General features: G+C 41.2%; 4 protein-coding genes across 4 annotated transcripts; 2 read left to right on the top strand and 2 right to left on the bottom strand.

Annotated features, from left to right (window-relative positions):
* The first annotated feature begins 1,965 nt into the window (after positions 1 to 1,965).
* On the top strand, positions 1,966 to 4,389 carry LOC144702326 (tubulin alpha chain). Its single transcript, XM_078574334.1, has 3 exons — positions 1,966 to 2,176; positions 2,870 to 3,475; positions 3,539 to 4,389. The coding sequence occupies exons 1-3, from the start codon at positions 2,084 to 2,086 to the stop codon at positions 4,193 to 4,195; spliced, it is 1,356 nt and encodes a 451-aa protein (XP_078430460.1). The 5' UTR covers positions 1,966 to 2,083; the 3' UTR covers positions 4,196 to 4,389.
* A 4-nt stretch (positions 4,390 to 4,393) lies between these two features.
* LOC144702324 (P-loop containing nucleoside triphosphate hydrolases superfamily protein) lies at positions 4,394 to 11,381 on the bottom strand. The gene is made up of 16 exons (XM_078574332.1): positions 11,164 to 11,381; positions 10,224 to 10,543; positions 10,068 to 10,145; positions 9,860 to 9,976; positions 9,373 to 9,458; positions 6,912 to 7,056; positions 6,722 to 6,817; positions 6,552 to 6,643; positions 6,356 to 6,457; positions 6,125 to 6,271; positions 5,888 to 6,038; positions 5,747 to 5,809; positions 5,338 to 5,679; positions 5,148 to 5,261; positions 4,690 to 5,052; positions 4,394 to 4,597 (listed from the first exon to the last, which is right to left on the bottom strand). The coding sequence occupies exons 2-16, from the start codon at positions 10,269 to 10,271 to the stop codon at positions 4,559 to 4,561; spliced, it is 1,983 nt and encodes a 660-aa protein (XP_078430458.1). The 5' UTR covers positions 10,272 to 10,543; positions 11,164 to 11,381; the 3' UTR covers positions 4,394 to 4,558.
* A 396-nt stretch (positions 11,382 to 11,777) lies between these two features.
* Positions 11,778 to 13,667, top strand: PPA6 (pyrophosphorylase 6). Its single transcript, XM_078574335.1, has 6 exons — positions 11,778 to 12,078; positions 12,156 to 12,316; positions 12,450 to 12,550; positions 12,652 to 12,833; positions 12,978 to 13,076; positions 13,376 to 13,667. The coding sequence occupies exons 1-6, from the start codon at positions 11,836 to 11,838 to the stop codon at positions 13,466 to 13,468; spliced, it is 879 nt and encodes a 292-aa protein (XP_078430461.1). The 5' UTR covers positions 11,778 to 11,835; the 3' UTR covers positions 13,469 to 13,667.
* Positions 13,668 to 13,903: 236 nt separating this feature from the next.
* On the bottom strand, positions 13,904 to 26,946 carry LOC144702325 (Major facilitator superfamily protein). The gene is made up of 16 exons (XM_078574333.1): positions 26,789 to 26,946; positions 22,700 to 22,831; positions 21,914 to 22,015; positions 21,167 to 21,271; positions 21,010 to 21,085; positions 20,598 to 20,672; positions 19,221 to 19,323; positions 18,817 to 18,885; positions 18,572 to 18,641; positions 16,166 to 16,263; positions 15,970 to 16,046; positions 15,592 to 15,705; positions 15,315 to 15,434; positions 14,993 to 15,121; positions 14,423 to 14,501; positions 13,904 to 14,174 (listed from the first exon to the last, which is right to left on the bottom strand). Exons 1-16 carry the CDS (start codon positions 26,866 to 26,868, stop codon positions 14,059 to 14,061), a joined length of 1,545 nt encoding a protein of 514 aa, XP_078430459.1. The 5' UTR covers positions 26,869 to 26,946; the 3' UTR covers positions 13,904 to 14,058.
* Between the last annotated feature and the right edge of the window lie 722 nt (positions 26,947 to 27,668).

Here is a 27,668-nt window from a genome sequence, read left to right as displayed (position 1 = left end):
ACACAAGGCGATACAATCATTTATGTTTTTTAGTTTTAAGATTGGACGTTTAAATAACTAGAATAAATTTTACTTATTTTAACTCTCATCCAAATTAGTGTATACATTTAGCTTCATTGAGAAGCACGCGAAAAAAGGTAAAATTCTATACTGTTATTCTAGACATTTAGCAATGATCAACATTGAGCATTTCTAATAATAAATTGAATAGAAATAGTGATATTTGTATTTGGTCTAAGAATAATGGTGCTAAAAAATAATTAATTTTATTTAAAATATACTAAACACCCAATATCTTTGGCATTTTAATTATACGCAAGTATCAAAATTAGTTTGTCCTGCCCATTATTATATTCACATTCACGCATTTTGTGCAGGTTTCTAGAAAATTTGTCATCAATTGTAAACAAATTGAAATAGCTTGTCATATTATACATCAAATAAACAAGTAAAACATAGTACTCATTGTAATCATTCCTTTTCATGCTTGGGATACTCGTGTGAAATCATTTTAGTTTGTACGACGATTCATCCAATCTGTCTACATCGGGTAGATATTCGTGTTAATTGAAACATAGCCAAAATATTCATCATGAAACGATAATTGAAAGCGAAAGAAAGAGAGATAAAAGCGAATCTTGATTCTGCAAAAACCCTAATGATGGAATTTAATCATTAAAACAAGGGAAATGAAAACAGCGATTTGGAAAATGAGATTATGATAAATACTAATTTTCTTTATTTTTAGCATGCTCAGAACAACGAGGCATTTTTACAAAGCTCATGTGTAGAGAATGCAGATGATTATACTGTCAACAAATCATTAAAAATGAGATAAAGGAAACAAAAATTTATATAATCGAGAGTAAGGGAAAGAGCAATTCAATAAAATATAGAGATTGATAAAAAAATTGTTTTCTTGACTTTCCCCTTTTGTAGACCGTCGAGACATTTTTTACACGATAACGAGCAGAAGAAATAAAGGAGCATAATAATCATATATTATCATTGTGTACTGTACTAAAGTTAATTCAAATGAGTTTTCCTGACAGTGCATCTAATCGGTCGACATCCCCTTTCTTTTTTATACTATTTATTTTTTCAATTAAACATACTTTATTGTCAGCTAATTTGTAAGAGGGGGAGAGAGTGAGAGAGAGACAGAGAGATAAAGAGAGAGAGAGAGATATAGAGAGATAAAGATGGATCAATTTAAAACACGGTTTAAAATGTGTTGTGCTATTATTTGATATTTTATGTTTTTATGTTTTTTTCCCATTTTTTTCCCAAAAAAAAGGACACTGTTATGTCTGGTCAGGATACAACCGCGTACACGACTAGCTCTCAAAGTTCACGTGGCCTCATCACGCGAGACACTACTATGATTTCATTATTAATCTCACACTGTATGAAACATACTACCTTTGTAAATTTTCTTCACAAGGGACAAAGTTAATTTATTAAAAAATATTCCAACATCCAGCACAATCATCTACCACCCCCTTCAGTATCGGCCAAATCGCTAATATCCGTCTCATATCCGATATTGGATATCGGATTGTTCTATATCGGATATCGGGACGGATTTCGTGAGCTGAACACTGCTAGAGTCCAGCGCCCGATGGCCAACGTTACGGTAGCCATCCGAACGAGGGTATTTACGTCATTTATTTAAATTGAAAAGATCTGGGAGAGTCGGAGACAGGAATCTGAATCGTCACGAGTCAGCCGACTCGCCCACAACAGGTTAGCAGAGGGTATTTTAGTATTTTCAGATGACAGCTGGCAGCGATTTCAAAATTGAAAAGGCCAAAAATGGGCGGCAAAATCAGGAGCGGTGCGAGACTGGGGACAGACCTCTCAGTCTTAACCATGGTTAACAAACTGACCACGATTAGAAAAATATTTTTTTCGGGGTAAGAAATTCGCTGTAATTGGATGCCTATAAATACTCTTTTGGGGGCTGCGTAGGGCATTACGAGCGGTGGTTAGGCGTCTTCATACACGCCTCCCTCCCAGATCCGGTGCTTCCTTGCTCAGATCTACTCCTTCTCCGTCGTTGCGCCGCTCCGATCTACCGAAAATGAGGGAGTGCATCTCGATCCACATCGGTCAGGCCGGAATCCAGGTCGGCAATGCCTGCTGGGAGCTTTATTGTCTCGAGCACGGTATCCAGGTATGTTTCTGTTCAAATCTTTTGTCTATTGGTTTAGTGTTCATCTTCTATAATGTATGTTGCTGTTTCGCTTCCGTTTTTGTTGTTTTTGGTGAAATATCGTTTGTTCCTGGGTCATTTCTCCTCTCGTGGCATCCTCGTCCCTTTTTACTTTCTAATCGTAGATCCCGTTTTTACGATCCTGTAGTATTTCTTCTGTACGAGTATTTTTTGCTTTCTCTTATGTTCGTGTATTTCCATGGATTTTTAAACGTCTTCCGTGTCATTTCGGTTGCACTTTGTCGAAGATCTGAGCGTCTAATCCGATTTTTTTGAAACTTCATCAAACCACTCTCATGCTATTCCCGTGCCCTGCCCATATTCTTACCGATGATCTATATTTCTTACGATACACGCCTATTTTTAGATAAATCTGTTTCCGCCATATGTGATTTTTTTCAAGAATCTCACTGCCTTATCTTTCCGCTGCAGTATCTTTGTAACTACGAGTAATATTATAGATCTGATCTAATATTGACGTTCTCGTGATAAGTTTTATTGTATCATCGTGTACATGCTCCTTGATATTACCTCCAGCGAATTAACTCTGATTTCATTCTGTATTTCATACTTCATACGACTGCGATACCAGATCCATCGTTTTCCTGATACATCTAGTCATCCTTTAATCATGTGAAATAATATTTGCAACAGCCTGATGGCCAAATGCCAAGTGACAAGACCGTCGGTGGAGGCGACGACGCCTTCAACACCTTCTTCAGCGAGACCGGCGCCGGCAAGCACGTTCCCCGCGCCGTCTTCGTCGACCTCGAGCCAACCGTCATCGACGAAGTCCGAACCGGCACCTACCGCCAGCTATTCCACCCCGAACAGCTCATCAGCGGAAAGGAAGACGCGGCCAACAACTTCGCCCGCGGCCATTACACCATCGGCAAAGAAATCGTCGACCTCTGCCTCGACCGAATCCGCAAGCTCGCCGACAACTGCACGGGCCTGCAAGGCTTCCTCGTCTTTAACGCCGTCGGGGGAGGCACGGGCTCCGGTCTCGGCTCACTCCTTCTAGAACGTCTCTCCGTGGACTACGGAAAGAAGTCGAAGCTCGGCTTCACCGTCTACCCTTCACCCCAAGTCTCCACCTCCGTCGTCGAGCCGTACAACAGCGTGCTGTCCACCCACTCTCTCCTCGAGCACACCGACGTGGCGGTCCTCCTCGACAACGAAGCCATCTACGAGATTTGCAAACGCTCCCTCGACATCGAGCGCCCCACCTACACCAACCTCAACCGCTTGGTCTCTCAGGTAGGGTTTTTCTATCTAGTCACCGTGTCAAAGCCTTGGTTAACGCCGCTAATTGATGTTTAGGTGATCTCGTCGTTGACGGCGAGTTTGAGGTTTGACGGCGCGTTGAACGTGGACGTGACGGAGTTCCAGACCAACCTGGTGCCGTACCCGAGGATCCACTTCATGTTGTCGTCGTACGCGCCGGTGATCTCCGCGGAGAAGGCTTACCACGAGCAGCTGTCCGTGGCGGAGATCACGAACAGCGCGTTCGAGCCGTCGTCGATGATGGCTAAGTGCGACCCCCGCCACGGTAAGTACATGGCCTGCTGCCTCATGTACCGAGGCGACGTGGTGCCCAAGGACGTGAACGCGGCGGTGGCGACGATCAAGACGAAGAGGACGATCCAGTTCGTGGACTGGTGCCCGACCGGGTTCAAGTGCGGGATTAATTACCAGCCGCCGACGGTGGTGCCCGGCGGGGACCTGGCCAAGGTGCAGCGCGCGGTGTGCATGATTTCCAACTCGACCAGCGTGGCGGAGGTGTTCTCGCGCATCGACCACAAGTTCGACCTCATGTACGCCAAGCGCGCCTTCGTGCACTGGTACGTGGGCGAGGGCATGGAGGAGGGCGAGTTCTCCGAGGCCCGCGAGGATCTCGCGGCGCTCGAGAAGGACTACGAGGAGGTCGGCGCCGAGTCTGCCGAGGGTGACGAAGGCGACGACGGCGAGGACTACTGAGTCAAACGTCCGCCCCCTTCCGCTGCCGTCTTAGTTTCCTGCTGCTTTCATTTCTGCGTCGTCGTCGTCAAACTGCCGTGTCGCCTGTTGCTTTCTCGTTTGACTCTTCGTTCCAAGTTGTTTGTTCTCTAGCAATTGCTTTGCTTTTCATTTGAACTTCTGCAGTTGGTTAATGATCTGGTAATTTAACGCAAGTGGTAGCACCCATCGCAATAGCATTTTGACCATAGAAACTGAAAAAACACAATATAGACAGCAGAAATGTTTTCAGAAATGCACTTACCCTAGGGCCAGGGTTTTAAAAAAGGCCACGACCCTTTCTAAAGATTCTCTCGACTCTCGAGTCCCACCTGAGTACATCGACTACGAGGACGCGCCCGAGACGGAGATCTGACTAGGCATCTGCAAAAGAAAAGAAACAAAAGTCATTATACCATAAGTTCGGGAAAGTTTTAAAATTTCATACGTCCTAACAGTCGGAGAAGGCGTATTACCTTGGAATTTAACTCGGTCGGCGAGTTCCAAAACGGGATAGGAGACGGCTGATGGCCAGCTCTAGAGCAGAGGCAAGTGAAGAGTTGTCGGTGAGGCTGAGCCAGGCCTCGGCCCCCGAAACTCATCTTCCTCGCCGGTGGAGGAGAAGAAGCCTTGTGATGTTCGTGCGGCGACTTGGCGGAGGGAGCCGCCCTCCAATCCTCTAAAGTCACTCCTTGTCGGGCCGCCAGCTCTATCAACTGTTTCTGATCCAGCCCAAGGCCCATTAACATCTTCCAGAGGCCCCTCTGGGCCTCTCTTTGCTCGTGGATTACCTGATCCCGCACCGCCATCTCGAACTGCAGCTCCGCGTTCGACATCCCCTGACATCGTTTCCCCCCCTCGGGAATCAGCCAAAAAAAAAGGAAAAAACAAAAAAAGAAAAACCCAAATTCCTCAACGGTTTTGCCGTGCTCACGAGAATACGGTACTGGCTGAGTATGTTCAGGTACGTCCTGTTGCCGTCGCTGCGGATGGCTTCGTCGATCATGTCTTGCAGCTGACGCCTCTGCTTTTCGTTGGCTTCAATCTCCTGCAGACGAGATCAGATTAAACCAAAAAAAAAAAAGATTAAAAAACGCTTCTTTTCTAAATCTTGTATATTACACCTTCTGGTAATTGGCGCCCGACTCGTCGTTGTCGCGGATGTTGTCGAGAATCACCTGCCGTCTCAGCCTCAGCGCTTGAACGACTGCTCCGTCTCTCTCGACGGATTGCTGCTTGGCAATCGCTTCGTCGAGATGTTGAAGCTCTGTTCGGTTTTTGAGGTTTGTTTCTTCGAGCTCTAGCAGCGCCTTTTGAAGGTTTACGCGTTCCTGGACGTTTTCGCTGGTCTCGCGGCTCAGAAAGTTCAGCCAGGACAGCTCGTCGTCCGCTGACTTTTCGGCTGGTTTCTTGCATAGCTGAGAATCCTTCTCCGCTAGTTCTTTCTTTAACCGGCACACTTCAACCTGCGAGGTTCGTTCTCGCCTCAGATTGAATCATCAAAATTTTTTTTTTTCTTGCGATTTTATTTACCTGAAGGCTGTCGATTATTCTTTCGTACTCTGAAAAATGCGTGTCGATGGGTCCAACGTTTTTCTGTTACGGAAGGATCGTTAGAAATGTTTTGCAATTAATTAAATGTATAGAACCGGAAAAAAATTAACGGAGTAGGACCTGAATATGGGTTTTGATCTCTTTGGCTCGATCAGCATATTTTAGCGTATTAACAGTATGCTGATATTGACCATCTGCAGGTGAGACAGTGGCAATCATGACTGTCTGAGAGTTCCCGCTTAGACCGTCCTTGAGTATACGCGTCAACTTGCTAAAGTGGGAAAGAAAGAGGTCAGATAATGTTTGTTCTCTGTAAAAAGCAATTTTTTATTAGACGAAATTAGTGAAAAAGGTTACCTATTTCGGTAAGGAACATAAGCAAGTCCCTTCTTATGTTGTTTGCCTAGAGCGTTAATGCAGTTGGCCAAGGCGAGGAGGGAACGGTTAATGTTGGCTCCGTCTCTCAGCTTATGACCAGAGTTTAGGGTTTCGGAGGCTCTTTCACTGAAATGAAGCGTTTTTAAAACTACTTTAGGTTAGACAGATCACTAAATTAGTTTGAGAGATATGATGAGAAAGAGTTGAGACCTTCCGGCAAGGTCGACGAGGGAGAGCTTTCCACAAAGGACTTGACTTCTGTAATCGGTTCTCTGCTTTCTTTTCACGGTTATTTCCAAGACGGCGTGGGACCTGAGGAACCATTTATAAATTCATTAGAAGTATGAACTTGGCGGAAAAAAAATTAACATATCGTAAATGATTTCAAGTAACGGTCATAGATTACCGCGAAGAAGTAGCATTCGCCTCGGTACTTTCTGTCTTGCGTCTACTATTACCGATATTTAAGAGTTCCATGATCTTATCTGCTGATTGGACCTGTTCGAGGGAATATACGAATGCGCACACACTAAAAGTTTGGAAATTAAGGGCGTGTCGCGATGTTATGTAGCTTACCTTTATAGTCCTGAGACCGGCGACGACAATTCCTTTTTCTGGATCTTCTCTTAGTTCTAAGTGAGAGGATGACTTCTCGAGCAAGTCGTATATAACCTTTAGTTTAAAAGAAAAAGATTAAACACTCAGAAGAGAAGTTTTAGACGGTTCGAGAAGCAAGATTGGACATTTGTTTCAAAGAGTATCATACTTCGTTATATACTTCTAGATACGAACATGAGACTTCGAACTCATCCGCGCTTTCATCTTTCTTGATGAGATCAAATATTGAGTGGAAACTAAGGACCATAAGTCCTGGATCGTTGCGTGTTCCGACCATCGTGTATGTTTTACCACTGAGCATACAAAGGAAGCAAGGTGTCATAAATGAGCACAAAGCGCAAATCATAACTTATTTATTTAATCATAAAAGTCCATCGGAACATAATATACCATAAACGCACTGTTATTATCAGGATTCAGCTAAATTCAAACCCAAGTTTTGGGAACGGATGACGGACCGGTATCTCTCCATTGTTATCGACGGAAGACCGGTCCGAATTCCAAGTGATCCCTTGACGGGAACTGTTTTGGATTGAATGGATATGGTTTTCCACTTTATGCTTAACCAAATTAATCGGAACATTATCTATCCTGCTCCGAACTGGCATTCAGTTCCGTCATGACCTTTAGATGTTGAACGTCCGATGTGGAACTGGCCCTAGACGGGAATCATTAGGGATGGGACCGTTCCCGAAGGGAACAGGAAAGAGATGGGAGACTGTTTATTTCGGTTAGACCATCAGGACGGATGCTAGACCGAATGACAGCACCGTCCCATAACGTCCGTCCCATAGTGGCTCCCGTCATCCATCTGCTAATCCTATTTAAACCATACAACAACCGACAGATTGAAACATCTGACAGCCTGTACAGAATCGATTCCTGTTCCTTGCATTGGTAAATGTAAATTTACGGACACAAGCTTCTAGAAACTTGCTCGAGAACCTCTTGATATCAAAATAGGAGAGGACCAGAGATGCAGTAAAAACATGCTACTTATACACCAAAAACATACCGCTTTCTGAGAGCTATGTTACCAAAGTCGGGCCTAACTGGTCCACATAGTACTAGGATCTTCTCACCTCTCTACAGTAAGCCAAGTGAACCTGGGTAGAGAGGACTGCCCGGAAGCCTGTCCTCAGGTCTATTCTACTTTAATCTCTCGAGTTTTTTCTTCATGTCCCCTTTTTGTATTTACACCACGATACTCTCGAGTTTTATTTTTGTCAAACTGATAATGTTATACCAAATCAGATGACATCTTCCGTCGTAGATTTAATTGGAATTCCGTTGGCGCTCTAGATCATCTCATTTCGAGGTGATCTACCACCAACTTTGATGTTCGTTTATCATATATCATGGGATATATTTGACGAAATACCCATCGATATTACTTTTAAAAAAGCAAGACGAAAAAAACAATGATGCTTACGACTTCGACAAAAGCAGTCAACCTTGTTTCCACTCATGGAAGATTCCGAAAAAAGCCGTGATTATCAGTTACCTCTGTTCCTCTCAAAAGTTATGCCAAAGAAAATGGGCATGGTTCATTGACAATTAGCAACGAATGCCGAATATGGGACAGGACTGTTTTTTCTCAGGAAATAAACATCTTGATTCCGTGGCTATAAATACAAAGTAACCGAATCTTTTCTGTCAGAAAAAGGTTTCGGATTTATGCTTAGATCTACTGTCTCTAAGCAAGAATAGTTATGCTTCTAGAATCTCGTTGAAGACCTGTCTAAAATTTATCTACTCAAGAAAACTGGATAATATCACACGAACATAAAACCCAAGGTAATATTGGGATCATTGATCCACTAGAAAAAAAAGAGACAGTGTTGTGATACGATCCCTATCGTATCTCAGAATGTTTTAATCATTTGGCCCACTAGGACGTTTCTGTCATTTTAGGTACTTTGATCATTTTTCCTTTTAGATTAGATTTCCATTCAAATGGATGCAGCCCTCCCAAGGGAAGGGCAGACAAGAAGTAATCCAAGTTTTGTTGGTGTCATAGCTTCTTCCCTGGCGATGTTTGCCCTGCCGCCTACGTCATTCAGCCGACATCCATCCGTCCTGCGGCCAATAATTTTTCCACCGGTGTCCCTCCTTTATCCCTATCTTCCCAGATAAGAACTCCCCGGTTCATATATTTTTAACAGTGAATTTTTGTCAGATTTCACCTCATATATTTTTATCAGATTGTGAAGAACTCCCCGGTTCTTATCAGATTGTGAAGAACCGGGGAGTTCTTCACAATCTGATAAAAATATATGCGGTGAAATCTGGCAAAAATTCACTGTTAAAAATATATGAGGTGAAAGAGACAATACTTTTCAGTACTGACAGATGTTTGCACTGAAGATAAAGAAAAACCCATGATTTCCAAGGTTCACTTAAATTTCAAGCCAAATACGACATGTTTTTTGACCGGAGTACAGAGATCCCATGAACAGATGACATCCTAAAAGTTGTGGTCAATAGTAAAATGAGACAAAATCTTAGATCACATGAAGCCAACAAAAGATGGCAGACTAAACAAACATAAAATTTAAACATCTTGTGGAAATGCCACGGATTTTGAGAAAAATCTTAAAAGGAAATACCTTCCCGTAGAACCGTAGGCAAAAACAGTGGCGTTCAGACCCTGTACTACTCCAACAATTGTGGAGGAGATACAATCGTACAGGTCCTAGAAAAGATTTGAGAGAATTAGGGATTGTTCAGAAAAAAATAAAGACAGCCGAAAAAATGAGCTATTCTTCAATGCAGAAAACATTGGGGAAAATAATATGACGTCAAAAACTCAAGAAATTCTTTTAGAAATAGACTAATTTAAGAACACCTCCCCCCTGCCTGAAATGTTACCAATCTAGTCATTTTAATTAGAAAATCTAAAAATGAATTATTCAGGTAAAATAAAGGATCACACAAAACAAAACAAACATGTAAGAATGTTAGCGCTGCGACGAATCGAGTACCCTGGTGACTAGGTTCCTGAAAGCATTCATTGGGGAGAGAGATGAAATAAAAAAATGCAACAAAATTTAGATATAAAAATTATGGAAGCCCAAGAGAAGCTTCGGTGCTTACCTTATTTGTGCAATCAGGACCAAATGCGAAATCGAAAATATATCTTTTCTCTTTGGTTCGATTTTGGACGACATCAAGGTAGTCCTTCGACAAATCAGGATCCAAAACAATAACGCCCTGCAGGATTATGGAGAGAAATTCCCACTCTAATTAAGTAAAGAGGAGGAACTCTCAGAAAAATATACATTTTTCAAGAAATATAATATGCCTTGTTATTCGTCACATGGACAATATGACGACCCTGTTGGCGTTCTAATGGAGTCAAGGGCCTACATTTCACGGCGACCTGAGAAAAAAACAAAATATCAGGAGAAGATATTGCTACGAAATGAGCTGGGAACCCTCCTTTCCAGCAAATTTCAACCTGCAGAGTGGCGGTTTGCTTCCAAGTTGGGGGTCTAATGCTCGGCATGATTAGCGTAATACTGGAAACCTACTTAAAATCTGACAACGATGTCGGGATCTTGGACAACAGATCGACCGAAAATTAGACGGTCTTTAATGTTCATCCTTTCTCCTCAATCACGATTCAAAGATTTGGAACGCTAGAGGTCGATTGAGATATACAACTCTCTGAATTTTCGCAGCCTTGTCTGAGAGAATCTCGGACATGTTGTTACCATCTATCCTCCGTCCACTTCAGCATGCCGGCCCACCTCTCTCATGTTGAATCGAAATCAAGACCTGCATTCGTCCAAATACATCAAAATTACAACAACGACCTCGCGAAACGCTAGAACCTTTCTCTTAACCAAGAAACACCTAAAGACTAGAGACAATAATCTAGAATTTAATTCACCGATGACAAAAACTGTCCACACGAGGCCGGAAACTCGAAAAATCATTGAATCAAGCAAATGCAAGAAACACCTTAAGACCAGAGACAATAATTTTAGAATTCAAATCGCCGACGGCAAAAAGTGTCCACAGGAGGCCGAAACTGGAATAATCATTCAACCAAGCAAATGCAAGAAACACCTTAAAATCAGAGACAAAAAAACTACAATTCAAATCACCGACGACAAAAGCAGTCCACACGAGGCCGGAAACTGGAATAATCATTCAATCAAGCAAATGCAAGAAACACCTTAAAATCAGAGACAAAAACCTATAATTCAAATCACCGACGACAAAAGCAGTCCACACGAGGCCGGAAACTGAAATAATCATCCAATCAAGCAAATGCGAGAAATACCTTAAAATCAGAGACAAAAACCTACAATTCAAATCACCGACGACTAAAAACGATCCAAAAGAGACCGGAAACTAGAATCCTCGCTCAACCAAGCAAATGCGAGACTTACGAATACGAAGCACCAGAATGCCGATACCACGCCGATCTTCTAGAAACGCAGAGAATCGCAAAACCGGAAGCGCACAAGCAACCGCTCGACGAAGTCTGCACACTCAAGCAACTGAGAATTTGAATCGGAGAGTCGTCCCTCTCCGCCTGGCCGTCACCTCCGATCCCTCTGAACGGTTCTGCCTGAGCCGACCGCCCCGCGCATTTACTGGCCTGTTTTTATATTTTACATCTGCGTCGCGCTCAAGCGAACACGACAGAAGCCACGTTAACACGCGCGAAACATCCTAACGGCCGGTGAACTTACCCGCGCACCGCTGGGCCGGGACCCACCCTTTCAATTACCGAATTAACTTTAAAAAAATAAAAAAAAGTTACGGCGGGTAATAAAACCGCCATCCTCAGCTTAATGGGCTGACCCGTAATAGGCCCAATATTATAGTTGAATATTCGAAAGTCCCTGAATATTATTGGGCTGAACCGGGACGAGATTAAGACTTGGTGCTTCGGGTTAGTGGTTTTGATTAAACAAATACGAGATTCGCTTTAATGTGAGCCAATAAGAATGCGCCACGTGGATAGAGATAGAGGGTTATAAATTCCTGTTGTGGGGGGAGGCTTTTGTGGTTGCCGTTGTTCAGGACTTAGCTTCAGAAGAGCTTCGGCGAAATCCATGGCGGCGGCTGCCAGAGTTCTTACCGCGGCGGGAGCATTGCAGGGAGCTCGCGCTGGGAAATGCGGTCTTCTATTGCAAAGACAGTCCTTGGCGGTGAAGTTTGGAGGCGCTCGCGTGAAATCGAGGGCTTTGCAAACGAGTTGCCGAGCGCAGTACCAACCGGACTTTCAAGTGAAAGAAGAGGGCCAGGCCGAGACTCTTGACTACCGCGTGTTCTTCCTCGATGGATCCGGCAAGAAGGTGATGATCGTGAAGTGATTGTTTGGAATCAACTTTTGTGTAATTTTTGGCGCGTTTGAACGGATTTGATGTCTCAGATTTCGCCTTGGCACGACGTCCCGTTGCGTTTGGACGATGGAACCTTTAACTTTATTGTCGAGATCCCGAAGGAGTCGAGCGCGAAGATGGAGGTGGCTACGGATGAACCGTTCACTCCGATCAAACAAGATACTAAGAAGGGGAAGCTCCGATACTACCCGTAAGCTTCTTTCTATTATACTTTTGATTCACGAGTTTAGGTCTTATTTTTTGTGAAAGTTATTGATTTTTACTCTCCCAACTGTCTCTGCTTTAGGTTTTTGAGAATGTACGTTTTCTCCAATGACTGATAGGTACAACATAAACTGGAACTATGGTTTGCTTCCCCAAACTTGGGAAGATCCGTCCTTGGCGAATGCAGAGGTTGACGGTGCCTTTGGGGACAACGATCCTGGTATTTTTCTGGCTTTGATTCTTCTCTTTGCTAATAGGATCGAAACTGTTAATCTGAACCTGAAATCTCTGATGTTTGATTTTTTTTCTTGTTGTTTGTAGTTGATGTTGTGGAGATCGGCGATGCCCGAGGCAAGATCGGTCAGATTCTTAGGGTTAAGCCCTTGGCCGCTTTGGCTATGATTGATGAAGGAGAACTTGATTGGAAGATAATTGCTATTTCCTTGGACGACCCTCGTGCTTCGCTTGTCAATGACGTTGATGATGTTGAAAAGCATTTTCCGGTAATCTCTCGACTCTTTATCACATTTCACTGCACAGGAAATCTCTCTATGAAATCTGAAGAAAGGCATGATTTCAGATCATGCCTGTTCCAGAGGTTTTTCTTCTTTTGGGTATAATTTGAACGGAATTTAATGATCATTTAGGGAACTCTCACCGCCATAAGGGACTGGTTCAGAGACTACAAGATTCCAGATGGCAAGCCCGCCAATAACTTTGGCCTGGGTAATAAGCCTGCCAGCAAGGTACTAATTCTTCCTCGATTCCTCAAAATTCAACCTAATTCATCATCTTCTTCTGCTTAAAGAGATATGATTGAAACTATTTGGATATGCTTAAACTTTGACAAGTTATACAGACCATAGATATTGTTAGGTGATGAATTGAAAAATTAATTTTTGATTCCAACTCCCCAAATAATTATCTGATGCTGGTTTTTTCCTGCTTTTTAAGAAGAAAAAAAATCTTAGATTCACTCGTTTGCATCTGAGATCCCATTTCTGAACCATTTCCTTCAACTTTTTTTTGGGGCGGGGGAGAACAGGATTATGCTCTCAAGGTTATCGCTGAAACAAACGAGTCATGGTCGAAACTAGTCAGAAGATCCGTTCCTGCTGGTGAGCTTTCCTTGGCTTGAGGAGCTGCGTCGTCGTTGAGGCTATTTATTCTTCCCGCTCTCAGGCCTCTGAATAAACATTTCTCCATCCGTGTGTGTTCACCAATTTTCCATTTTATTCCCTGAAAAATTCCACGCGGTTGACCAAATTTTCGTTATCATCTCTCTTAAAATGTAATTTGCGGCCACATAATTTGATGATCTTCTTGGGTCGGCCGAAGAGCTTGTTCTAAGTTCGGATCTGCCGAAATCGATCAATCGAATAAGCCCGAGTCTATCTGATCTAAAAATCAGATCAACATAGCAGATCAATCATCCCACTGATTTTTTGTTCTCCCCCTTTCTCGTTTTGCCTAGTAAATTAAAATATATGATATGGCACAGGGTTCGGTGATTCAATCGAATCAAAGTGGCAGAACTCTAATTTTAAGTCATCCATGTCTCAGTGGTGTAGAATGATAGAAACATGTATCATATATATGATGGGGTTAATCCAGGCCAAAACCTAGATAGGGTATGTACAGAGGGTACATATAATTCAAAGAGTGTGAAGTAGTTGCCTGTCAGAGGTGAAATTAAGCGATAACTTTACCTTATCTTGGAGCACAGCTTCAGGCAGACCCTGTAATGCCCGTTGGATTTTCATCCAGCAATGGAGCTGTATCGGTAGTTGAAGCCCCATGAGAACTAGCTTCGTTGTACTTGTCTTTGCTTGGAATGAGGACACCTGACCAATGATTAAGAAGTAGGTATTCTATCAGCCTATAGAATTTTGGGTAAACGTTAGATTTCTGCAAAATTTTTAAAAGGCTCGTTCTTTTTCTTTTCCCTTTTAACATGTTGAGTGCTTTCTAACCTCTGATTCATTTTTTCACCCTTTTTTTTAAGAACAGGAAGAAAAAAATTGAACGGTTTTCGAATTGATGCTTTATAAAAGCTGCTGTCTTGTATAGGACGGACGGTAAATGAACTTACCTAAGAACCAGATACCAGCGGCAACGAATAGAATGGACGTTAGAACTTCAGCGCTCACCCTCCAGTTATTGACATAATCCTGGTCATTTAGCAAAACACGAGGGAGAAGTAGTGGGTTCAGTTCAAATATCTGTGATTTCGGTTACAAATAAATCATATTATTGCTCGGTGCAAATGAAAATCATCTCTGAATAATTAAAATACACATTTCCTAAGCTAGATCTAGGGTTCTGAAATTGGATGAGATCGGCCAGAATCAAACGATTGAATGTACTAGATCGGTGACCTCGGCCGATTTGATCAATCGAGTGAATGACCTTGATCGAATCAGCCGATTTCATGGATCAATTCAGCCAAATGGATATCGTACGAAGTCAGCCGATCTGATCAAGAGGGAGAGATGGTCCTCTCAACAGCAGAGAGAGTGAGAGAGAGATGCATTTTTTGCATCGATGGATGTATAAATGATTTATTTTCGATCATTATCCCTAAGATCTGATTGATGATCGATCAGGATCGGACTGATCCCCAGCTAATTTTTAAAACACCAGTGGAGGAGAAAAAACAGACCTGGAAAACTCCAACTAAAGGTGAAGAAGGAACATCCCCGAATATGTGAATTGCGACGGTGGACATGGCGATGGAGAGCGGTCGCAAGCTGGGCTTTACACAATGAAGACAAATAAAATTCACAGGGCCCTGAACAAGTAGACAAGTTGGGCGTTAATCCAATCGGGAGTTAAATTACAAAAAAGTTGAATCATAAGTCCAATTCTCTATTTGTTTTTTGGTCATTAGCCAAGATCAAATTCCATATTTTCTAAAGATAATCATCCCTGCGTTGTGTGATTATACAATCAAATTTTATATGCTCCAAAAAAAAGAGACGTACCTGTGTTGCAAAAATTAAGAGCTCCCCAACCGCAAAAAGTGGTATAAAGCCGTAGAGACTCTTCGAATAGAAAGCACTTAAACAGAATGCGGCTCCGATAAACGTAGCTCCAGAAAGAAGCTGAAATAGAATAATATCCACAAATATTTCACTGTAAGCAATTCGGCATGAAAGTTAAAAAATAAGCTAAATCGTAATAAATTTGATAAATATAATGACTTTAGCCATTAGCAGCCCTAGGCGGCCAGCGCTTAAGTACAGTGGGAGGAAAGTTTACCTTGAATGCATTGGGTATGGTGGCATGTATCAGGTCGAGAAAATAGCCGCCGGCCAGAGTCCCAAAAATTCCGCATATTATTGTAATTCCTCCAAATATCAAATCTGCATTTTCCTGAGGGAGATCGACCCAACCGAGTTGAAAATCATCAAATCGATCGAAAATAAGTAAATTTACTACACTAATAAAGCATAAATCTTTTAAGCTGCATGGCGTTTTCATTAGTACAAAAAACCTATGAATTATTTGTGGATATTATTTCACAATCTTGACACATCCAAAAACTAATATGGCCGAGAAATGATCAATGCCCCAATGCTAGATTGTAACCTAAAAATCTGCATCAAGTAAACCACATCATTTTAATTGATGAATTACCATTTTGTAAATTGCGTATCCGGCCTTAGGACCCCAATAAGAATAGGCCCCGATGACAAAATTATACGCCACATAACCTGATACAATGGAAAAGATCAGAATGCACGAAATGTGCTGATAATCTGCTTAGAATAGCAGAAAAAAAAGAACTTCCATAGGCTAACGGTTACATTGGCGCCATACGCAGAAATCTTACCCAGTACATTTGTGACATAAACCTTGTCGCACAAGAGAACTTTCAAGTCTTTCCACAACCATCCTAATTGACTGACCAAGTTTGATTTGGTTTTTGGCCTGTCACGAAAACCTTGCCTGTGTTAAAAGCCCCAAAGAAATCGAATGAACCGCATGCAAATACTTGAGAAAAAAGTGTACTTTTACCTTCACAAACATGACAAAAATTGGAATATATTTTCCCAATAACTGACAAAAAATACTACATTCCAAAAAACTGATTTGACCTCCAAAAACCACCGGTGGAATATCTCCATGGATAATCATCACATGGGGACTTTGGTTGCAGGAGAATTCCTTTGCTGCTTGGAAAAGAAAGAAGACCAAGGGTTACATGTGGAAGGTGGACTTCGCAAAGGCATATGACTCCTTAGACTGTGGCTTCTTGTGGAAAACTATCAAGAAAAGAGGCCTTTTCCTGCATAATGGGTGGTGCGGATTAAGTGATGTAGCACATTCTACTCCTCGATATTGGTGAACGGGTGGCCCGAAGAAGGATGGATTCAACTGTCAAGGGGGGTTCAGGCAGGGGTGCCCCCTGACACAGCTACTGTTTGCCCTTGCAGTAGACTCGCTAAAAGCACGACTTAGGCTTTATCTGATGGTCTGCTGTAAGGGTCCCAGCAGGCATACCTCTACTCCAATGTGTTGATGTCAACCTTCTTTATACAGGGATAGGTGGAGAAAGCCACAGATCTCTCCACCCAGCTGGACCTCTTTGCAGGTTGCCCGGGACTTCATATCAACCATGTTAAATTAACTTTCATCAAAACTTTGGGTTATCTTCTGACCAGGAGTCTCCATGCTCTAGGACCTTAGAGACGCCAATTGGGACATTACCCATAAGGTACATGGGCCTGCCTGTAATGAAGGGTTGCCTCAAGGTCAAAGAGAAGATGGAGTGGTGACTTGAGGGATGGCCGGTCAGAGTGCTGTTGAGAGGGGGGGGGACGCCTGATGCTGTTGCGCTTGGTGCTCTCAACACTCCCAATCTTGTCTCTCATTCTCAAAGTTACCTGTTAGTGTTGGGAAGCACCTGGAAGGCTTGATAAGAATGTTGCTATGGAAAGGCTTAAGATCAGGCGGTTTCTTGGAACACGGTCTGCAGACCAGTCATCCAGGATGGCATGTGGAATCCATCATTTATCGACACCTTATCAGAAATAGGGTGGAGGATTATCAGTGGATGCATATATATGTCTCAGACACTGACAATCAAAGGAGGAACCGTTGACCATCAATGCTTGCCGATATTGAAGCTAAAAATGTCCTTAAAAGTGCGGTTGTTTGGGTGGCTGCTCCTTAGAAGAAGATTGGTAACACCGGTCTTCAGGAAAAGATGATTATTAGCCATAGAACAGAACCACCAGTGTATTTTCCCTGAAGAGTGGGCCAGCCACTCTCGAATGGATGTGGTTTCCAGGGAGTGAGTGGAACGGGCCCATCATTAGCTGTGCCCTAGTAATATGGCTGCACCACAATGCAATCATTCTCACAGGACTAAAGACGTTGCTGGTTGACATAGTACACGATGCGGAGAGTTTAATCCCTATTTGGTTTAGAGGGAGGTGAAGGGACGTTGTGGATATATTTGGGTTAAGGAAGTATGTATAACTTTCTGCTTCTTAATCATAAAGGAGGAATCACTGATCACAACTGACCTTCCCACCTTTTTTTTCAAAGAAAAAAAACCACAGGACTTCAAGTCAACATTTTTGGATGCCCTCCTAAAAGGAGGGCTACCCCAATTAACGGGAAACACAAAAAGGAAAAAGACTAAAAACCCTCACAGGGGTTGGGGTTTCTATCTCTCTCATACTATCTTTCTACTTTTCCTTGAAGCAACTTCTCTGGAGGACTACGTTGATCGATTATTGGTAATTTATCAATATATTTGAGCCTAAGAGTTCCATGACGAACATTATCACCCTAAATGACCAGAAAGTAAAAAGTGCGAAACATTTGCCAGAGTAGCAAGCGGTGAGTTGGAGTAGAGTCAAAAGCGTGTCAGAGGAACAGATTAAATGCTCTAGAAAATGAATTCAATAATAGTATATGCAAAAGACTGAATGATATCTTCACGGATTATATAAAATAGCTGGAAGTTATACAAAAGCTGAAAGAGTCAGAGGCACTTTTTAAACAGTAAAAGAAATCAAATTCTTCAATGCATGCATAATTTTTTTTGATCAACCCACTGATCCATCACGCATTACATGCATGCATGTATGGATTCCATGTATTCACCCACAAGTATTCCATGCATGGATAATAACATGAGAAAGGCTCATGAAAATAAATTAGGGACTATTCCTTCCAATAAAATTTGAATACTTGAAGGTAAACTGAGAAGATTGAAAGAACTTACAGCGGTGACTTCATTGTTTCGTCATCCATCGATTCTTCAGCTGCACGAGCTCGTTTTATAATCTGTCCCACTAAAAGTGAATATGAAAGGTGAAATTTGTGTGAGTATAATACAGAGCCCGTAAACATCAAGACATGGTCAGTAAGCTGAAGCAAGTTCAATAGACCTCTGCCACGGGGAAATGTCATGGCATGGAAAGACACTTATTCTAAAACCTATTGAGCGTTGATGACAACAGAACCTACCAGAAGTTTGGTCCTCCGAAATAATCTCTTCTTCTGAAGGCATCATTTTTATATGAGACGAAGGAAATCCTGAAAAAAAAGTTCAGGAGTCACAGATTTTTTGTTTGTAAAGTGTAAAGAAAGTTTAAACATAATCGACATACTGATCTATGTCTTTGGCAGAGGGAATCGCTTTCTATATTTGGGGTTCATTTCTCTAATTTCTCTATCTTGGAAACCATTACGGTAAAGACATTATTCACAGTCTTATCTTGGAATTCAATCGTGGCTCTCGTAAGGAAAGTTAAAGATTCAAAGAAACAATTGGGAAAAATAAAGACTTTTTAAAAACATCGCATTTATGGGACCTTAAAAAAAACTATCTGCAGTTACCTTAAATTAATCACTACATACAGTTATTCTACCTTTGAGCTGGAGAGGCTGTATCACGAATCCTAAAATTGCAAAAGGAAGCATGAAAATTGCTTCTCCCCAAAATGCAATACGCCAGTTCAAGTAAGCTCCAACCTGACATTTTGTATAGAAGATATCTAGAGGATCATAATGAATATTCTCTTTAACACACATTTGTATATGATTAGGTCTGATTATCCCAAGCTATTAAGGTAATTTTGCTAAAAGAAACGGATTCAACGCCATCCTTTTCTTCAAAAAAAAAATTCATAGTTTTCCTAGTTTAATTAAGAGCAAGATACTACCTATGTCATAAAATTGAAATCTAATCAGGGTGCCATCAAGCCAAACAGAAATTCAAAAAGGATTCTTGTGAATTACACAAACGAAAAGTTGAGGCCGATTAATGGAGATTAGGAATGACATCCACAGCCTGAACCTCAGCCAACTAATCGTCTGAGAAACCTGACACGCCAGAAGAAAAACTGCAAAGACCTCAGAGGGATGAAGAGAGTCACATTCGGGCATCAAGCCCAAATGGCTCTCTGGAAGAGAGGCATTTGGGGCCTAAGCCGCATATTTTTTGGAGCAGGAATAAATACCATACATATTTATTACATTTATGGTAAATGGTGGTGAGTAGCCTAAGCCGCATAGATATACAATGCTTTGACAGCCAACAGAATTTGGCTATTTAGCAATTGAATCAAAAGTCTACGGCGTGAAAAGAGTCAAAACGCCTCAATCAGAGTAACTTTTTTTTTATTCCTAAGGAGTAATGATAAAATAATGAACATGTTCTGTCTTACAATCCTAGGTGAATTGAAACATGTAAGCAATTCCAAATGAGAAGCCTTCAAGGATTTCCCATAGCAGAGGAATAGATAGAGTCAAATCCAAACGTATATGTAAAAGAATTGGTGGGTCTGAATGTAGTGGAAGAGATGAAAGAACTAGAAAGCCAGGACAAATCGGATCGACTCTTTCCTCCACTAGAAACGAGAGAATCTCCCCCTCCTAGCCTGAGCCGCAGCCCCCTTTTCTTGTCACTGATTTTCCTCCCTCTCGATCCAGTTCTTGCCCCTTTATTCAAAGTCTTCCCCATCTGAGTGTTTGAATCAGCACGTGCCTGGACTAGCACATGTGCTGACCAATGCTTCCTTCTCTTCTTCTCATGATAGGTTCTGGGGAGAACCTTATCATTCTTCCCCAACAAGAAAATCCAAAATATAACTTTTGAAAGGAAGTTTTCTATTCTCAGGGATTAGAAAGAGAGTTGCATGCAAGATAAATGTTAGACTTGGATCTATAGAATTTAAGGTCCATTCCAATTTTTTTCCAATACTAAGTAGACACTACAAAGTGATAATCAAGAGAAAGAAGTTCACCAGTCCTCCATATATGTAGCCGAAGGCGATCCCCACTGGTATGCACATGTAGAAAATCGCAAGCCATGCTGTTTTCTGATAAGGAAAAAAATTAATGAACGGGTAGCACTAAAAAATATCGCTTTGGTCAAACAAAATAATAAAACCAGATCATACAGAATGAAAAAACGAAAAAAATATGAATTGCTTGAGAAACGCCTCTGGTTTTAAATGGAACATATTCAGCAGGACATAAAATCTCTACTGCATCAACAATACTGAAATCGGTAGGGTCACAGATTTTCTGTGACCTCTCCTATCTTTCTCCAAAGAAAATCAACAATAATGAAACGGTAAACATATTGATTGTACATGAACAAGTAGAAGTAAGAGAATGGGGATATATCCATGTAAAATGAGTCTTAAAATATACCTGTGAAGGAGGTGCATTATCATCAATAAACGGGGCAGCAAGACTTATGAAGGAAGCTTCCCCAACACCCACAAACCTAAAATATATGAGCTAACCGTGATAAAACCAAAATATATTTCTAGCTACATCTGAGAAGAAAATGAGATGAATCACATACATTCGGCAAATAGCAATGGACCAAAATCCGAAAGAGCACCCACATCCTGCAGCGGCTAATGTCCAAACAGAGAGTCCAACACCGATAAGTCTGAATGGATTATGGCTGCAAAGATAGTTTATCGTCATATTTATTAGATAATCACCTTCAAAATATTAGGTATTTTGAATGACCAAGTTTAACCCTCAAGCCTGATCTTTTTGTGTTTATTTATTTGACCAAACCGTATCCCACTAATCAAAAGATGAAGACTTCAGTGGTTCCTAATGAAACAAGCCAAGGCGATATCACTGGATTAGGATTGCGAAAGGGTGAGAGAAAAAAACTAGTAAACAGATACAGTTCGTCTGAATACATAGAAGAGAGACAAAGATAGAAGGGAGACTAGTGAAAGGGTAGACTCGTAAGAATATATATGATAAGTGAACAAATGGATAGGCCCATTTAAAATTGGCCGAGCATATAAAACATAGAGAAAGGAGAGAATATAAAGACCCATCTTTGACAGTTCTAATTGTGTGGTGACGAAACCTTTAGTTCCATTGAATAAAAAACAAAAAAATTATGTGAAGTGAAACCACAAATGAACATGATTTTTTTCTCTTCACAGTACATAAAAATATCTACTTTATGAATAAAAGATCTTGATGTTCAACTATTTTTACAAGATAGACTAACTGTCCGGATCATAGCTTGGGATACATTGGACAGAGACAAATTCAGGGGGAAATCAGCATAGAATAAAACCTTTTCGCCAAGGAGGCAAATAATGGAGAAGATGCCAGGAGTCCAACCATGAATGCAGATGAGAGAAACCCATCTTCGAAGTAAGATAAATCGAAATCTCCCCTGCACCCATGATGGTGAAATGATCAAGAACGTCTCTGCAACAGCTTTATACTTCACTAAACAAAATGCATCAAGCAGAAATAGTGACCCAAAGCTTATAACCGTGGGATTAAGAAAATAAGAAAACCAGAAAACGCCAAAAAGATAAGTAAGTAACATCATATTTCTTATCTGAAAAAAGCTTCAATCAATTAGGTAAAGTTACAACGTGATTTTGCATATCAGTTACCAATTTTAAGATCGACAGGCCACTTGCTAATTTCCATTTGAGTTTTTAATTATATATTTACAGGGAAAGTAGTGGGATAGATCTGAAGAAACAAGCTGTTTGACACGGAGAAACATGTCATCATAAAGAAATATCTACAAACTGAAAACTAAAAAAAATTCCACAAAGACATTAATTGTGATATTCAATGAACGCAAAGTGGGAAATAACACGATAACAAAGTATCTTCTGTAGCTTCTCATATCGAATAGCACAGAGTTTACAGAAAGATATAAAACAGAAAATAGGAGATAGATCTTATTTCTCAATTGTTTACTGATGCGCCAATGAGAAACTTATATTTCCGAATCATTCTTTTGTTGAAATTTTTGCTAAGTTCAAGAAAATGTCTCTGAATCCAACTGACAGAAAATAAGTAAAAAAGTATATCTTAGGAATAAGGGAAAAATACGTACTGTATTCCACTGCCTGATGTACAAATTCCAGTTTCACTACATGCTCTTGCACTCCCATTTACTCCATTGCTAGCTATAGTACCCCTATCAATATAGTTTAACATATTGATGACACAAAATATCCCAAGCAACCTGCAAAAGCGAACCAGGATTCAAAATAGTAGATAATCTCCAAAACCAAAGTACACCAATTTGTTAAGCTTCCTCTAACTGGTATTCTCCTATAGCCTCTCCTCTCGATCTTCATCCCGATAGTCCGACCAGATCTTATCACTCCTACTGGCCAAATTGGCCCTATGTCGTTATATCATCTTGCATGTTCCCTTAGGGGAGGGGCTGCTCTTATTTATAGGGATCATACCAATGACAGCCTTTTCCTCAGGAGTGGGATAAAAGTATCACTGATTAATTACACAAACAATTTCATGAGGTTCATTATTTCATAAGTTTTTTATTGAAAGAATTTTAAAGCAATCATTTTTCATTCCAAGCATTAGGTATAAGGAAAGCATATGAACTTTAGACATCATTTTTGCAAACTCAAATATTTTTTCTTATATTTTTTCTTATTTTCCTTGTATTGAATCTAACGAGTAGAAAAACTATACAAGGAAACATTTACATACTGGAAATCAACTATACAGTTTTCAAAGACAGTCCATTCTTTTAAATTTTCTTCAGAATGTAACTGTGCATATACCCCAATGTTTATCAGATTCTGTAGACGAACGAGTAGCTTTAACAGAAGCTGAAATATACGAAAAATGAATCCAACGCAACATGAATGGGAGTATTTGGTGACGGCCAGATCCTGATCTAAAAGCAGATTATTTCATGGATATATGTGACACATATAGTTACCCAACATAACCAGAATATCAGAAGTTGAAAACTTTGTCATCAGGCCATGCAACGAGGTTTGATCTATTTTTATTAAAACTTTTGTGACTCTTTTTTTTGTAACCGACCATCAAGGAAACAAGAATTCAGCTGAGGGATGCTGTTTGAGGAGAGGACAAGCCCAAGACACCTAATGGCTGTTTATGCGACAGGTAATTTCTGACGGGAAAGATATAAATCCATTCAGACCATTGAGCACCATCATTAGAAACAACTAAGTTTGTGAACTCAACAATCCAGGCACCAATGTGATATGACAGTGGGCCTGGTCGTGTAAGGAACCTCCCTAGTTCAAGGAACTGGCTTTACACCGGAAAAGGCAGCCAAAACTGTATCTTGTGTTTCTGGCTCCTTTGACCCTTCTTCCTCCTGCCTTTTGCCTTTGCCTTCTCTCTTCTTGAAAACACAATGCAATGATCCCCATGCTATTTAGGGTTGGTTTCATCATGTTAGCACACTAAGGGTCACTGTGGTCATTTTGCACTTGTGTAATTCTTTTAAATAAGACAGCCCTCCCTCAAGGAGGGCAGCCAAGAATAATGAAGCTAGAGTTACTCGTCTCCTCTCTCCCTCAGCGATCCGCGCTCCTCATGATGGTCTCTACCTCACCACTTCTTCAAGCAGCTCATCCCTGGTCGATCCCTGCCACCTCTGTTAGACCTCTCCTCTGATCATTTCTGTTCCACTCCCCATCCTTTTGGAACATCCACACTTCTCATCTAGCTCCTCCCCTTCCGTTACTAGCCTACATCAAGGATCATATCACACAGATGATCTTACCTGCACATCAGCAACATCTCTCCAGTGCTTCATGAAATCATACAGAGGACACCTCCACGTCTCCTTTCCTGTCTCTTATTCCCTCTCGTATCTCCTATTCAACCTCTTGCACCAACCTTTTGAAGTTTTATTGAAGTTTATTTAGTGGAACAATTCAGGTATGTTGGGAGGGAGAATGACACGACCTCGAGTCAATACACAATGTCCCTGAGTGTTATTCAAGAGGGAAGAAAGTTCTGTTAGGTTCCCCAAAACTTGCCAAAAGGATCCTTTTCACCATGTCAATCTATTCCAATGATTACAAAGGATAGAATCAACTTTGAGAGAAATATTGATGGACATTTTTTCATTGACTGATGCCACCTGCCGATCTTAAAAAAACTGATGGAGAAAAAAAATTCAATATCTCCTTCTGAATATTTTATCCCCTTGAACGACATATAATTTCTGCGCATGAAATCAATCAAAGAATTATGGGAAAAGTCCAAGTATACTCATTCTAATCCACTCTTTCTTAGCTTTATAATTGCTCCTGGAGAACTATCAATAACAACAGAAGATATTCAGACAGTGATCTCGATAATCAATTAAGATGTCAAAGACTATATGATCCTTGTGACTTTTTAATAATGCATTTGTGATAATAGTTAGCTAATAATCTGATACGCCTCGGTAGTATCAATGAAATATTTCTCAGCTTTGAAATCAAGAAAACACCAGAAATCACCAAATGTAGTCTGGAGTTGATCAATAGAAAGAAAGAGATGAGAAGTAAGAACGACAAGATGTAGAGGTTGCTCCTCCCTCCACGACGGAGCTTCCCTCCAGATCAGCAGGCCGGCTCCTGCTGCTCCAGCCTTTCCGATGGGCGTAGTCATCCTTCTGATTTCAAGAAAAGACCCGATGGCTTACCCATTCTCCTCTTCTCTTATTTATAGGGTTTTTGTCCCCCCTTGGTCAGCACGTGCGGCCAACGGGCCGTTGACCAGCTCTCTTTCTTTTTCTTCTTCTGTATTTCTTTGAATAGAAATATCATAATCACAATTGGAGGGTCAAATCTATGCATTTGTGATAAGCGTCATGTTCTCATTATAATTGCCTTTCTAGGAAGCCTGCTGTTGGAAATTGCTATTGAGAGATAAGAGGCAGGGTGACAGGACAAGCAAGCCACCCTGGGAGCCAGAAAGAGACGAAAGAGTAACACTAAAGGGCTCATTTTCTATGGTTTTACCTTTCCTCATTATATTGAAGATGAGCACTCTAATCCAATAAAGAGGCCTTTTAAACCCAAAACTCTCACGTCCAACACAAAAGTATCACAAATATGTTATTCAAAATATTTGATTTCAGTGGAAACCCATCGTTGAAGGTCAGGTGGGTACAGAGATTTTTATGGAATGCCGCGCTGGGAAGTTTCTGGCAAAGGGAAAATTATTTTGTGATACTTTTGTGTCAGGAGGTCAACGTCTTGACCTGTGTTTGTGATACTTTTGAGCGGGATCAAAATCCAACTATGGTTCTCTCTCTCCTACCTGTGACATCCTTTGTGATGATGGTTTGTTTCCTTCTATTGTCATTGCGCTCAGCCTATGTAATCATTCTTCCACCTCTTCAATTCAACCCGTGCCATTTTTCACAGCATCAAACTATTTTGGGTGTGATAACCCAGAAATGAGGAACAGTGTAAAGAACGGTGGGTGCAACCAAATGCATGAACTATCTTCATTACTGATAGGCATATTTGTGGTTGTCTAACATTTCTTCCACGTCTTTAGACTTGAAATGTGTCACTGGGAGGTTGGGTAGGAAGGAAGAGGGGTTAAACCATAGCTGACTCTTTAACCATCATGGCAGGGAAGTCATCCGTTTATAGCCCTTAACGCCTGGCACTGTAAATGAATTGCGATCCTGTTCTAGCAAAAGATCCAGAACAAGAGAAGATTTGATTATCGACCCAAGCCATGTGTGTGTTTGAAATAATGATTAGATATTTGAATCTAGAAGCTTAAAATCCCATAATTTACAAATTCAACCGCCAAGCCAAAAATTTTACTCATAGACGAAGCCAAAAAAGTTGGGAATATGAAAATAAACACAATAACACCAGACTTCCCTTGAACGATTTCCGACTAAAACTAGGCCTAAAATTTGTAAAACGATAAACAATAAGTAGCCATAAGAAATCAGATTTGCGTAAAAAGTGGACGCTGCACTGAGTCAATATTTCAGCTCAGTTCTCCACTGAACTTTCGTCACGGCAAAAAAAGGAAAATTGATCCATCCCATATCCCGAGATGAGAACAAAAAAAACGAAGTACAGTATAACTACGTATCATCCCCTTGATTAGGCTTTCCCAAAAGGAAAAACTCGGCGATTTTGGGTAGTGAGCTTCATGAACATGGGTCTACCTCTTCGGCGTGAACCACGTTGGATGGGCATCGGAGATCGTGGCTGTGTCCGCATCCAAGTCTGGCGGAGAGATCGCCATCTTCCCCTGGATGGGCGAAGGAATTTGCCTCTTTGAAGTTTCGTTGGAAAAAAGAAGTAATTGGCGGGATCATTCCGATTTATTTCTCTTCCCTCTCTTGGATTAACCGCCAACAGATGGGCCTTCATTGAAACCGATGATCAAAAGCCCAGCCCACTAAAGGTCTTCTCACATCCTTTTTAGTAAGACGGGATGGAAGGGAATTATGGTCAGTCATTCGTAGACATAGTTGTTCTGTTCTATCGTTTGAAGCTAACAAAAAATTTGCACAAAAGAACCACACAGGGACTTGTATTTTATTCTGTTCTATTTTTTTCTAAACCAACAAAATTTGCACATTTGCACAAATCCGCACATTCTCACAAAACTAGAACAAACTTCACACAAAGCGAACAAAAGGACCGCACGCGGGTCTGTGCGATGTTCTGTTCGAACTCATTTTTGTTCTGTTCGGAAAACTGAACAGAACGAACAATTCGCACAAATTCACACAAAAAGAACATAACGGCCACGTCTAGTCATTCGTCACAGAGTATGCAGTTTAGTTCTGTTTCGTATGACACATCAACCCTAGAACAATTAGTATGACGCCCGTGGGGTTTGGCAACTGTCTTCCGTCACGTCTTCCGTCATGTCACAATAGGCACTAGGGGGGAAAATACATGACAGAAGATGGGTTTGGGATTCTATCATGATGGTGGAAGACGTGATGAGTTGGCTGGATGATGATGACACGACAAATGATGAGAAGTCCAGATGACTAAGAAAATAGAGAAAATGATAATGATGACCGTGGAGTT

The sequence above is a fragment of the Wolffia australiana genome, chromosome 4 (assembly GCF_029677425.1).
Source record: "Wolffia australiana isolate 7733 chromosome 4, ASM2967742v1".
Classification (NCBI taxonomy): domain Eukaryota; kingdom Viridiplantae; phylum Streptophyta; class Magnoliopsida; order Alismatales; family Araceae; genus Wolffia; species Wolffia australiana.
Note: the sequence above shows the minus strand (reverse complement) of the source record. Positions and strands in the feature narration are given on the sequence as shown.

Bases quoted from the DNA above. Each gene is read 5' to 3' on its own strand.
- LOC144702324 (XM_078574332.1), bottom strand. From the start codon at position 10,271: ATGCCGAGCATTAGACCCCCAACTTGGAAGCAAACCGCCACTCTGCAG. The intron at 10,146-10,223 runs GTTGAAATTTGC...TTTTTTTCTCAG, and splicing joins AGCAAACCGCCACTCTGCAG to GTCGCCGTGAAATGTAGGCC. The intron at 7,057-9,372 runs GTATTTCCTTTT...TTGTATGCTCAG, and splicing joins GCCTACGGTTCTACGGGAAG to TGGTAAAACATACACGATGG.
- LOC144702325 (XM_078574333.1), bottom strand. From the start codon at position 26,868: ATGGCGATCTCTCCGCCAGACTTGGATGCGGACACAGCCACGATCTCC. The intron at 20,673-21,009 runs GTATATTTTAAG...TTTCCTTATCAG, and splicing joins ATAATGCACCTCCTTCACAG to AAAACAGCATGGCTTGCGAT. The intron at 18,886-19,220 runs GTAGAATAACTG...CTTTTTTTTCAG, and splicing joins ACAGCCTCTCCAGCTCAAAG to GATTTCCTTCGTCTCATATA.
- PPA6 (XM_078574335.1), top strand. From the start codon at position 11,836: ATGGCGGCGGCTGCCAGAGTTCTTACCGCGGCGGGAGCATTGCAGGGA. The intron at 12,079-12,155 runs GTGATGATCGTG...TTGATGTCTCAG, and splicing joins TCGATGGATCCGGCAAGAAG to ATTTCGCCTTGGCACGACGT. The intron at 12,317-12,449 runs GTAAGCTTCTTT...AATGACTGATAG, and splicing joins GGGAAGCTCCGATACTACCC to GTACAACATAAACTGGAACT.
- LOC144702326 (XM_078574334.1), top strand. From the start codon at position 2,084: ATGAGGGAGTGCATCTCGATCCACATCGGTCAGGCCGGAATCCAGGTC. The intron at 2,177-2,869 runs GTATGTTTCTGT...TATTTGCAACAG, and splicing joins GTCTCGAGCACGGTATCCAG to CCTGATGGCCAAATGCCAAG. The intron at 3,476-3,538 runs GTAGGGTTTTTC...ATTGATGTTTAG, and splicing joins TCAACCGCTTGGTCTCTCAG to GTGATCTCGTCGTTGACGGC.